This window comes from Phyllobates terribilis, unplaced genomic scaffold, assembly GCF_046119375.1.
Source record: "Phyllobates terribilis strain yellow unplaced genomic scaffold, ASM4611937v1 Scaffold_11__3_contigs__length_659146591, whole genome shotgun sequence".
NCBI classification, from domain to species: Eukaryota; Metazoa; Chordata; class Amphibia; order Anura; family Dendrobatidae; genus Phyllobates; species Phyllobates terribilis.
In genome coordinates, this window is record NW_027362771.1 from 565709117 (window position 1) to 565721981 (window position 12865).

Here is a 12865-nt window from a genome sequence, read left to right on the forward strand (position 1 = left end):
ACCCCCAGCATCACATTGGAGATGTAGTAGTTACAATTAGCAGCTTCTCCACCACTGATAAATCTACTCAAGCTTATCAGAATTTGGTGAATATCATGCACACAACTCAATTTCAGTGGTAAGACACCATGTCCGATACGTCTCCGTCCGCAATCCCCAAAACCTGGATCTGCTGTAATGATGGAAATGTAACACACAAAGCCACTACAGTAAAGCCTCGCACCTCTAACTATACTTCCTTCATATTGTACCTCCTCCCTCTACTATACCAAACACACAGGAAACCCACATGACTACAGCACACGATATTGAGGTCACCGTTAACCACACTCCTCAATGTTGGAATTGCAACACCAAGGAAAAGTCGTGGAGTTATGGAAATCACAGGAAGCATAGACATGCTAATTATATGCAAAATTATGGAAACAAAAGTTTCAAAACATCTGTATTAATTCAGTATGGAGTATGAGCGCCTAGTGCAGAAATCCCTGAAGTTACAGCCTATCAGTGAGATTATTAATGGCTGTCTGAGTAAAGTTCTGCCACGCTGAATTCATTTGGTCAAATCATCAAGATCCGCTGCTGGCAGCTTCTTTTGCAATTGCCGACCAATGACCTCCTGTATATACTCCAGAGCTGCACTCGCTATTCTGCTGGTGCAGTCACTGTGTACATACATTCCATTACTGATCCTGTACTGATCCTGAGTTACATCCTGTATTATACTCCAGAGCTGCACTCACTATTCTGCTGGTGGAGTCTCTGTGTACATACATTACTTATGTATAGGTCTGGTGGAGCGCCACTCTTATTCATAGGTTATATCTCGTATTGCAAACTAAATGAACATGGCTGAGCTGCAATACCGTACACAACCTATCGACAAGAGAGGCGTTATTTTTTAACAAAAATAATAACCTCATGCAACCACTTTAAAGAGCATTTTTTAATAATTATCCCCTCCTCCATATAACTACAGTGTCACATTCTTTGCATTATTTCTCCCAATAACTACTTAGTGGGAAAAGTAAAATTCTAATTTGAGAACTGCAGATTAGTGTGCCCCCCCAATACATGGGAATACACTGTAAAACATTTCACTTTCTTTGGAGGCACCATGGTATAAAGCAGCACGATACTTTATAATTACAGTTATTTACAGGGATCGTCCATGGTGGTGCCCTCTTATGGTGACTTTTTCTTATGTCTAAAGGCTTTGCCCTTTGGACCTCCCATTTTATGTCCTCCAGCAATCTTGCCTTTTTTCCCCCTATTTTGGTCCTTCGAGCCAAATGCTCCAGGTTTCTTGAATCCCATCTTCTTCCCTTTACCGGTGGGGTGTTCGTTTTGGTTCCAGCCTTTGGTGTTTTTAAAGGGTTTCTGTCCTTTTTTACCAGATCTGGGTGACTGTCCTTTGGGTCCCTCGAAGTTTCTAAATTGTTTTTTTCCTTTTTTATCAGGTCTGGGTGACTGTCCTTTGGGGCCATCGAAGTTTCTAAATTGTTTTTTTCCTTTATCAGGTCTGGGTGACTGTCCTTTGGGGCCCTGGGAGTTTCTAAAAGGTTTCTGTCCTTTATGTGGTCTAGGGGACTGTCCTTTGGGACCCTCAAAATTTCTAAATGATTTCAGTCCTTTTTTATCAGGTCTGGGTGACTGTCCCTTGGGGCTCTTCGGACCTTTGTGTAAGGAGAACTTGGACTTGTGATGTCCGCTGGAGGACGTGGAAGCATCGCTCTGTTTCATGGGGTCTTTTTTAAATCTTTTCTGGGGTGGTCCAGATTTTCCTCTTGGTAATGATTTCTTTCTTTTGCCATGAAGGAAGAGATCTACGAGGGGGATGAAAATAAAAGACGACATAATAAAATAATCCTTCTAGTACGTCAATATACAAGAACATGCCACCTGCCTGATGCCAAGGAAAAGAGGGTCTAATAACATCACAGACACCACATTTTTCATGAAGAAAACAAAAAATTTTTTTGCCCCAAAAGTCCCAGTGATCTGCTGTGATCACCAAGGAAAGTTACAACCAGCTGTACATTTTCCCTGCAGTGGCCTCTACTGGCGAAGTGAAGAATTACATGTTGGCCACTGAAATATTCAAGTTAATCAGTGAATTCAGGGGTCTGCCAGGGCTTGAAAACGTCATCTTCCATGAAATTGAATGGCACATTTCTCTAAAAGTATTTAATATGAGCAAGGATTTTTTTTAAAAGGATATTCTCAGACATTTGGTGACAAACAAGGCGTTCACAACCAGGCAAGAATGGCACATTGTGCCTTGTCCATACATTCCTATAGAAGTTATACCTTTGTCTGGTTCTTCTCCCACCGTCTGTCTGTAATACTCCACATCATCATCTTCAGACACGTCGGCTGGATCTTGTTCTCCAGGGTCTTCCACTTCATCGTCTTCATCCTCCGGTCGCTCCCGCTTCATGCCAGCCAAACTGCGCTTCCTGCGGGTAAAATAACAAAAGGTTAATGTCTATAGAGCCCGGGACGAAGGTAAAAAAACAAAACGCAAGATTTTCCTACGACCATGGTGCTTATAGCTCACACTCACTTATTCTCCTCCTTCATCGCCTTCTTTCTCTTTACATCCTGCTCCTGTTTCTTCTTCCTCTCACTCTTTTGCTTCAGCTTCTTCTCCCTCCTATCCAGCATCGCCATGATCTCTTCCTCTGTCTTTTTTACTGAAATGTTCAATAAAAACTATTTTTTGGAGCTGTAACTCTCCGAATCCTCCTCCAAATCTCAAAAACCTCAGAATTTATACTCAGTTTCTGCTCCAAAAACTCTTCAAAAAGACTCCATGTAAAGAGTATTTCAAGTGGTTTTTCAAGTGTGGATTATGGAGCAGAATCTGCTCCAAAATCCATGAAGAAAAACTGTGTGAACATTCCCCAACAGGAGATCCTTGTAGGAAGGAAAAACCTAAAACTTACCATAATTGTGGTACAGAACTTTTCCGTCATTTAAGCCCTCCTCAATCTTGACCAGCTGTAGAGTCATCCTTGGGCCGATCTGGGGGCAGGAGAGAAATCGTCATAAAAGGGAACATAAGTGGATATAACAATTACTGTCATATCTCACTCAGATCTGTCGGATATCTGGACAATCTATCCATACATGATTAGTCAAAGACTCACCTCCGTTAGACGCACAGCACTTTGCTCGAACCTCTGGTTGCCACGTCCGGCGTATACCTGGGGCAGCTCCGTGATGTTGTGCTCTCCATCTTGCTCTGCCTCGCTCTCAGAGAGGTTGGCTCCTCTGGAGGAAAGGATTGAGAAGTCAGTAACTGGAAGATGCAACCGCAACGAAAAGAGGAGATTTTCCGTCTGCCGGCAACAAGCCCCAATCCCACCCACGCGGGCCCCGCCGTCTGCCGGCAACAAGCCCCAATCCCACCCACGCGGGCCCCGCCGTCTGCCGGCAACAAGCCCCAATCCCACCCACGCGGGCCCCGCCGTCTGCCGGCAACAAGCCCCAATCCCACCCACGCGGGCCCCGCCGTCTGCCGGCAACAAGCCCCAATCCCACCCACGCGGGCCCCGCCGTCTGCCGGCAACAAGCCCCAATCCCACCCACGCGGGCCCCGCCGTCTGCCGGCAACAAGCCCCAATCCCACCCACGCGGGCCCCGCCGTCTGCCGGCAACAAGCCCCAATCCCACCCACGCGGGCCCCGCCGTCTGCCGGCAACAAGCCCCAATCCCACCCACGCGGGCCCCGCCGTCTGCCGGCAACAAGCCCCAATCCCACCCACGCGGGCCCCGCCGTCTGCCGGCAACAAGCCCCAATCCCACCCACGCGGGCCCCGCCGTCTGCCGGCAACAAGCCCCAATCCCACCCACGCGGGCCCCGCCGTCTGCCGGCAACAAGCCCCCCTCCCACGAGGGCCCCGCCGTCTGCCGGCAACAAGCCCCAATCCCACGCGGGCCCCGCCGTCTGCCGGCAACAAGCCCCAATCCCACGCGGGCCCCGCCGTCTGCCGGCAACAAGCCCCAATCCCACGCGGGCCCCGCCGTCTGCCGGCAACAAGCCCCAATCCCACGCGGGCCCCGCCGTCTGCCGGCAACAAGCCCCAATCCCACGCGGGCCCCGCCGTCTGCCGGCAACAAGCCCCCCTCCCACGAGGGCCCCGCCGTCTGCCGGCAACAAGCCCCAATCCCACGCGGGCCCCGCCGTCTGCCGGCAACAAGCCCCAATCCCACGCGGGCCCCGCCGTCTGCCGGCAACAAGCCCCCCTCCCACGAGGGCCCCGCCGTCTGCCGGCAACAAGCCCCAATCCCACGCGGGCCCCGCCGTCTGCCGGCAACAAGCCCCCCTCCCACGAGGGCCCCGCCGTCTGCCGGCAACAAGCCCCCCTCCCACGAGGGCCCCGCCGTGGAGTATTACAGCATTACACTGCAAGCCTGAGATTATAGACACCGTCTGACGCCATATCTAAAAATTATGAAATATTAACTCTTCATGTCCCCCTACTCATGTCTCTATCACTTTGTTCCCAGTAAACCTACTTGACCAGTAATTCACTGATGTCCTCCCAGCGGCTCATGTTAGGGAATTTCTCCTGCAGAAGTTTCTTCACCCCTTTGCTCATTCCCACCGGCACCACCTTCACACTGCTGCGAGGACAAAAAAGGGAAGGTTATTTTCATTAATATCGCCCCCTACAGATATCATGGAGGTACTGCAACATCGGAACCGTATCCCAGCTAGAAAAATGTTTCTTGCATGTAAGCTCCACTTCTCTGGTGCCCCCTTTAAGTAGGTGGCAGGTAAGACAAGGTCCCAGCCTTTAAGACATGAAGATCTTAACGGGTGCACCTTCCCCTTAAAGACTGCAATGACAGATTGCCCGGGGTGCAGCCCTGGAATAAAGGAGTGTTAAAGTTGTAGCATCGCCCTCCTTACTAATGCCTGAAGTCCAGTAGCTGGGTGTCCTGGTTGTAGCTAATCAGGATACATCTGCGAATGGAGTTCAAGTGCACCTAAAAGAGAAAAAGCAGAATATTGGTCGGGAGAAGATTATGGGGGATAATGAGAGTTGTAGTTCATCTGTTGCTCATGGATGTCTCAGAAAACTCCCTCTATGAGGATCATGGGAAGCCCTCAGGAGACCATACAAAGTCATCACCGACAGCCACTAAGGAGCAGCAGGGTTATAAGGAAACTTCCACTCTCACTTCAAGGCTGCAGACAATCAGCAACCAATGATTAACTGCAGCGGTTACATCGGAGGAACAGTGCTGTTCAGGGAGGTGAGTATATAGATATTTTTTATATATATTATGATGGGCAGTTTATCTGTTAAGGGGTTGTTCTGTAGTGGACTATCCCTTTAAATGCTAGGTATCAGGTCTGCAGTGTAAAGCATCAGGGAGGGAAAGTGGAAGATGGACTTTTCTTTTCTTACCTTGTGCACATTGATGGAGGGGAACATATTCTGGAACATGGTAGCCATCACTTTGACATGCATCCCCTGTGTGCCGAAATTATTGAGAACCAGGAGCGGAGGGAACGCGAACTGCTTCTCGTGCATCCGATGCTTCTTCAGGGAGGAGACCACGTCCTTCACCAGGGAGTACTGTGCACACAAAGGGGCAGACATGTCAGCCCACTGCTTAGTGCCCAACCGTACGAACTAGTGTACCCAGCAGTGCTACACACAGTGCGGGGTCCATACTATGTGCCCCCCACTGTATGGCATCCAGCATAAAGGGAATGTGTCATCGGAAAATTATCTATTGTTTAAATCAAGTTTTTATGCCATGTTGAAAGTGTTAATGTTTTTTCTTGTCCATTTTAAAAAACACAAAAAAAATGCAATTTACACACTGGTCACTAAGGAGACACACACACACACACACATATTATATATATATATATTCCCTTTAAGTTATATCTATACAGAAAAAAATAAAGAAGAACTTTCCAAAAGCAGCTGAGATCACAATACGGTAGCGATACCGACCTGCGCCACTTTGAAGTGCAGCGTGGGGCCTCTCGGCAAGCGGACAAATTTCTGATGGGGAAAAGGAAAGTGAATTTTGCATTAGGAGATATTTGCTGGTGGTTATGTAGTAAAAAGGTGACGTTGGGCTGTGCCATAATGACTGCACGGCCCGGTCCATGAGTATAGTGTGAGCCCCTCCAGCTGCTGGGACCACTACTATCCCTTTCCCACGTAGGAAGGTCCCTGTACAGTAAATGACATTTTACACAGGAGGTGGCGGAAAACACCCAGAAGCCTCAGTGATACCAAGGACGCACATATGGCTGAGTATGGAAATATACTGCACTGCTGGTATAGCCCTTTAAGGCATAATGAGCTAGAGAACACCCACAGATGCTGACAAGAGGGTCCATAACCCCCAACACAGAGGCCGGGTATTCACAGAGCCGCTATTACTGCTAATGTGGATATGGAGACTGCAAAGTCAGCGACAGACCGTGACCATAAATGCCAAACAGGGCCGCCCAATGCTCAGGATCCTGGAGGGCCTATTGTTTGGGTCTCCACTAATCCGACTACTAGATGAGACAAAGCTGTGAACATTTTTCTCAAATACTTCACCAGCTATTTACTTACAAAATTGACGTTTGTCTCAGTCTTGCTGAAAACCAGGAAGTGGGTGACTCCGAGGGGCCCGGCCACCGAGACAAAGTCTTTCAGGCTGTTCTTCTTGCGAACCTACAAAGCAAAGTACAAAGTGAGCAAATCATCTGGTAACCCTTCACCCAAAGAGCCCAACTCCCAGAAGTGCCAGTGTTCTAGAATCGGAGATAGCGGTGCTGAGATAATAAAGAGGCCGTCAGCATCCCCGCTGCCGCGCGGGCCAAGGGCCGCCCGCACCGCCGCCGATACACGAGCCCACGGCTGCCCGCACCCCCGCGCGAGCCCAGGGCCACCCACACCGCCGCCGATACACGAGCCCAGGGCTGCTTACATCCCTGCTGATACACGAGCCCAGAGCCGCCCGCACCCCCGCCGATACACGAGCCCAGGGCTGCTCGCACCCCTGCCGATACACGGGCCCGGGGCCACCGCACCGCAGCCTTGACCCATCAAGTTGTTACCTTGAGAGAGGTGGCCGTATATGGCTCCATGGCTTTCCTCACATCCTGGATCAGCTGCTGCACGTTCTTCCCAATCTGCCCGCGATGGAAGACAAATGAGTGAGGGACGCCAGAGTAGTCCTCCTCGGCATTGTGAACGGCGGCCGCTCGTAGCTTCTTCTGGTTCTTAGTCTATAAAATAAGAAGAGGGTATCACAGGCGAGGAGACACTGGACTAGAGGTTGTTTTTTATCTTAGCCACACTGTTTGCTAAGCTAGCCATGTCTGTCAGAGGAAGGAACTGGACTGGGGCCACCGGTCCCAGCTGCAAAAGAGAAATGAAGATGGCAGATCTGGGCTCAGTGATCACACATGTGGAGAGGGACCGCGGGTGATGGACACGTCACTGTAGGACCAGTGGAAACTGCTCTTCAGCAAATTGGTCTCATGTATTAGGGGTAATAGGGCCTCCAGTATAACCACCCATGACAGAAGCGGGGGAAGGGCAGGAATGGGTATGATAGATTTCTACATGCTTCGTAATGTGTGCCAGTAGAACATCAAATTGACTGTGGCTCATTTACTGGGGGTAGTAGTATTAGTATGATGGCCACTATATACACTGCTCACAAAAATAAAGGGAACACTCAGATAACACATCCTTGATCTGAATGAATGAAATATTCTCATTGAATACTTTGTTCTGTGCAAAGCTGAATGTGCTGACAACAAAATCACACAAAAATCAATGGAAATCAAATTTATTAACCAATGGAGGCCTGGATTTGGAGTCACCCCCAAAATTAAAGTGGAAAAACACACTACAGACTGATCCAACTTTGATGTAATGTCCTTGAAACAAGTCAAAATGAGGCTCAGTATTGTGTGTGGCCTCCACGTGCCTGTATGACCTCCCTACAACGCCTGGGCATGCTCCTGATGAGGCTGAGTATTGTGTGTGGCCTCCACGTGCCTGTATGACCTCCCTACAACGCCTGGGCATGCTCCTGATGAGGTTGCGGATGGTCTCCTGTGGGATCTCCTCCCAGACCTGGACTAAAGCATCCGCCAACTCCTGGACAGTCTGTGGTGCAACGTGACGTTGGTGGATGGAGCGAGACATGATGTCCCAGATGTGCTCAATCGGATTCAGGTCTGGGGAACGGGCGGGCCAGTCCATAGCTTCAATGCCTTCATCTTGCAGGAACTGCTGACACTCCAGCCACATGAGGTCTGGCATTGTCCTGCATTAGGAGGAACCCAGGGCCAACCGCACCAGCATATGGTCTCACAAGGGCTCTGAGGAGCTCATCTTGGTACCTAATGGCAGTCAGGCTACCTCTGGCGAGCACATGGAGGGCTGTACGGCCCTCCAAAGAAATGCCACCCCACACCATTACTGACCCACTGCCAACCAGTCATGCTGAAGGATGTTGCAGGCAGCAGATCGCTCTCCACGGCATCTCCAGACTCTGTCACGTCTGTCACATGTGCTCAGTGTGAACCTGCTTTCATCTGTGAAGAGCACAGGGCGCCAGTGGCGACTTTGCCAATCCTGGTGTTCTGTGGCAAATGCCAAGCATCCTGCACGGTGTTGGGCTGTGAGCACAACCCCCATCTGTGGATGTCGGGCCCTCATACCACCCTCATGGAGTCGGTTTCTAACCGTTTGTGCAGACACATGCACATTTGTGGCCTGTTGGAGGTCATTTTGCAGGGCTCTGGCAGTGCTCCTCCTGTTCCTCCTTGCACAAAGGCGGAGGTAGCGGTCCAGCTGCTGGGTTATTGCTCTCCTACGGCCCCCTCCACATCTCCTGGTGTACTGGCCTGTCTCCTGGTAGCGCCTCCAGCCTCTGTACACTACGCTGACAGACACAGCAAACCTTCTTGCCACAGCTCGCAATGATGAGTCATCCTGGATGAGCTGCACTACCTGAGCAACTTCTGTGGGTTGTAGAGTCCATCTCATGCTACCACGAGTGTGAAAGCACAACCAACATTCAAAAGTGACCAAAACATCAGCCAGAAAGCATTGGTACTGAGATGTGGTCTGTGGTCCCCACCTGCAGAACCACTCCTTTATTGAGGGTGTCTTGATAATTGCAAATAATTTCCATCTAATGTCTATTCCATTTGCACAACAGCATGTGAAATTGATTGTCAATCAGTGTTGCTTCCTAAGTGGACTGTTTGATTTCACAGAAGTTTGATTTACTTGGAGTTATATTCTGTTGTTTAAGTGTTCCCTTTATTTTTTGAGCAGTGTATTACCTGTGTTCCTGCTTTATTACAGAGATTCTCTCTCCACGAAGTATATACGATATGTATGATCACCAGGAGCCCAGTGCTGATGGCTGACCCTGAGGATTGGTCATTAAAGGGGTTGTCCAATACTTTTAAAAAGTATGCCAACCAATGTGTTTTAATGATAAATAGAAGCTTCTCTCTAATTACCTCCTTGTGCTGTTTCTGTCTGTGAGTGGCGCTATCACTGGCCGCTCACAGGCATCACATGACCCCCGGCTGCAGCCGGCTCTGACATCCACTGACGTCACGACAAGTTCAGGCTGCAGCCGGGGGTCCCTCTTCCGCGTTCCACCGGTGGCTGCTGGGTTGTGGGAGGGGTTACCCCACTGCGTCACACCCGGCATCCACTGCGCTCTCTACCTCTCCCCATTCATTGGGAAAGAACACGGTGGATGCTGGGTGTGACGCGGTGGGGTAACCCCTCCCACAACCCAGCTGCCACCGCTTGGACCACAGCGCTGAATCACACCTCACTTGACGCGACGTCAGCGTGGGCTCACGAGCTGCCTGTGAGCGGCCACCGATAGCGCCGCCCACAGGCAGAAACAGCCTCAGGAGGTAATTAGAAAGAAGCTTCTATTTATCATTAAAACACATTGACATATTTTTAAAAGTACCGGACAACCTTTTTAGTATCAAATAGGTGTGTGTGTGTGTGTGTGTGTGTGTGTGTGTGTGTGTGTGTGTGTGTGTGTGTGTGTGGGGGGGGGGGGGTCTGACACCGGCCTCCCCCACTATCTATTACCAGCAGAAGCTGGGAACCACAGCTACAGCTCTGGGGGAAAGCGGACCACCACCGATCTCATATGAATGACCAAGGATAAGTGAGAAATATCTGAGCCCCGGACATTGCACTGTAATGTCTCTGGGGCTGATGGACAGTTCAGCGCTCTGCCACCTGCGCCACTATGTGACACTGAATAGGGCTGCACCAATCATATCAATGTCCCTTGATCCTAGTGATTGGCGATGCCCCTCCCCCACAGAACCCCTTTAATAAACCAGAGGCAGCCAATGACAGGCGCCAGTCACTAGCCCACCATGTCGGTGTCATCGGTGAGAAATCAATGGAACCAGCAGCCCCGACTGAAAGCAATCATAGGAGCATCAATGCGGAGCGACGTCATGGGCGCAGTTGGGGGCAACGTCATGGGGGCCGGCGCCGCGGAGGCGCAGTTGAGGGGGCTCAGTTGGGGGGCGACGCCATGGGGGCAACGACGTCACCGATCTATGACATCACACCGGCCTACAATGTAATTTCACTACAAAGTTCTTTTTCCCACCTGTCAGCCCCTGTACACCCGCCTCTACCCAGTACCAGGCCAGGTGCTCGATGACACGACCCTGCCGGCTAAAGGCTGCAGATGAGCCTGGTACTGCAGCAAACTACTACAACTCCCAGCAGCTCCGGGATGATGTGTGTCCTCTCCCCGCACCCCCGGTACCGGCCCCGCTCTGCCTCCTCTCACCTTCTCCTTCGCCATGCTGATCTCTCCTCTACACCAAACACACGTGGTAGAGCAGCTCACACACTTCCGGTTGAGCCGTCTCCTAAACTGGAACCGAAGCCGCGTTCTGTTAGTTCCGCCTTCACTTAGTTCCGGGCAGTGACTGTGACAGGCGCTGAGTAAGAAGCAGGTGGGACCTTTCTATACAAATTCATCTCTGAGGGGCTTTGTATATCCAATGTCAAGAGGAAAACGACCACATTGTATAAGGAAGAGAATGAGGGGTTGGGGGTCTGGTCTAATAGTAACCAATCAGATTCCAGCTTTCAGTTTTGCACTGCAGGTTACAAATTAAAAGAAGTGATCTGATTGGTTGCCATGGGCAACAGCAAAATTCTGTCTTACTCTCTCTTTTTCTTCAAGGAAGGTTTACAGATATTCGGTCATCTCAGTCAGGTGACCACCAGGATGACTCTGGACGGCGCCAGATACCCCCATTAATGACTGGTCTGAGGTCTTATAAACATGGGGCATCAGGGATCTGGTCTGACATCTATCGGGGGATCTAGTCTGTTGTCTGTATATCTGGTCTGTTGCACAAGCGATCTGGACTGGGGTCTGTATATAGGAGAATCTGTATACTGGGGTCTAAATACATGGAAGTCTGGAGGGGGCTGGGCTGGGGTCTGTATATAGGAGATTCCGGTCAGAGTCTGTATACAGGGGTCTAAATACATGGAAGTCTGGAGGGGGCTGGGCTGGGGTCTGTATATAGGAGATTCCGGTCAGAGTCTGTATACAGGGGTCTAAATACATGGAAGTCTGGAGGGGGCTGGGCTAGGGTCTGTATATAGGAGATTCCGGTCAGAGTCTGTATACAGGGCTCTAAATACATGGAAGTCTGGAGGGGGCTGGGCTGGGGTCTGTATATAGGAGATTCCGGTCAGAGTCTGTATACAGGGGTCTAAATACATGGAAGTCTGGAGGGGGCTGGGCTGGGGTCTGTATATAGGAGATTCCGGTCAGAGTCTGTATACAGGGGTCTAAATACATGGAAGTCTGGAGGGGGCTGGGCTAGGGTCTGTATATAGGAGATTCCGGTCAGAGTCTGTATACAGGGGTCTAAATACATGGAAGTCTGGAGGGGGCTGGGCTAGGGTCTGTATATAGGAGATTCCGGTCAGAGTCTGTATACAGGGGTCTAAATACATGGAAGTCTGGAGGGGGCTGGGCTGGGGTCTGTATATAGGAGATTCCGGTCAGAGTCTGTATACAGGGGTCTAAATACATGGAAGTCTGGAGGGGGCTGGGCTAGGGTCTGTATATAGGAGATTCCGGTCAGAGTCTGTATACAGGGCTCTAAATACATGGAAGTCTGGAGGGGGCTGGGCTGGGGTCTGTATATAGGAGATTCCGGTCAGAGTCTGTATACAGGGGTCTAAATACATGGAAGTCTGGAGGGGGCTGGACTGGGGTCTGTATATAGGAGATTCTGGTCAGAGTCTGTATACCGGGGTCTGGTTTCGGGTATATCCTGGATGATAAAGAAACAAGACAGAAGAATCGACGCCTTGGAGATGTGGTGCTGGAGAAGGATGTTATCAATACCATGGATGGCAAGAAGAACAAACAAATCAATCTTGGAACATGTCAAGCCAGACATGTCACTAGAAGCAAGGATCACCAAGCTTTGTCCTGCCTACTGTGGACACATCATATGAAGAAGCCATCACTGGAGAAGGACATCATGGTTGGAGGAATAGAAGGAAAAAGGCGAAGAGAAAGACAAACAACCTGATGGCGTGATATTATCAACATAACAGCAGAGAAGACCCTGGTGGACCTATCTAGACTTGCACAAGATCAATCTTCTTACAGAGCATTCATCCATCAAGTTGCCATGGCTCAAGATCGAGCTGAAGGCCGAGGATAATAAAAAAAAAACATTGGAAGTCTGGTTTGGTGTTTGTAAACAGGAAGGTTCGGGTCTTTGTTCTGTATATGGAGGGTCTGGTCTGGAGTCTGTATAAATTGGAAATCTGGT

At 50.1% G+C, this 12865-nt stretch overlaps 1 protein-coding gene across 1 annotated transcript; it reads right to left on the minus strand.

The window, feature by feature from the left end:
- Positions 1-940: 940 nt before the first annotated feature.
- PPAN (peter pan homolog) lies at positions 941-11000 on the minus strand. The gene is made up of 12 exons (XM_073654114.1): positions 10843-11000; positions 7088-7258; positions 6600-6701; positions 5982-6032; positions 5424-5594; positions 4922-4998; positions 4525-4632; positions 3153-3276; positions 2949-3027; positions 2567-2696; positions 2311-2459; positions 941-1826 (listed from the first exon to the last, which is right to left on the minus strand). The coding sequence occupies exons 1-12, from the start codon at positions 10855-10857 to the stop codon at positions 1186-1188; spliced, it is 1818 nt and encodes a 605-aa protein (XP_073510215.1). The 5' UTR covers positions 10858-11000; the 3' UTR covers positions 941-1185.
- Positions 11001-12865: the final 1865 nt, after the last annotated feature.

Coding starts and splice junctions, on each gene's coding strand:
- PPAN (XM_073654114.1), bottom strand. Junction 6,702..7,087: donor ATACGGCCACCTCTCTCAAG/GTAACAACTTGA, acceptor TTTGCTTTGTAG/GTTCGCAAGAAGAACAGCCT. Junction 4,633..4,921: donor CTACTGGACTTCAGGCATTA/GTAAGGAGGGCG, acceptor TTGTCCTCGCAG/CAGTGTGAAGGTGGTGCCGG.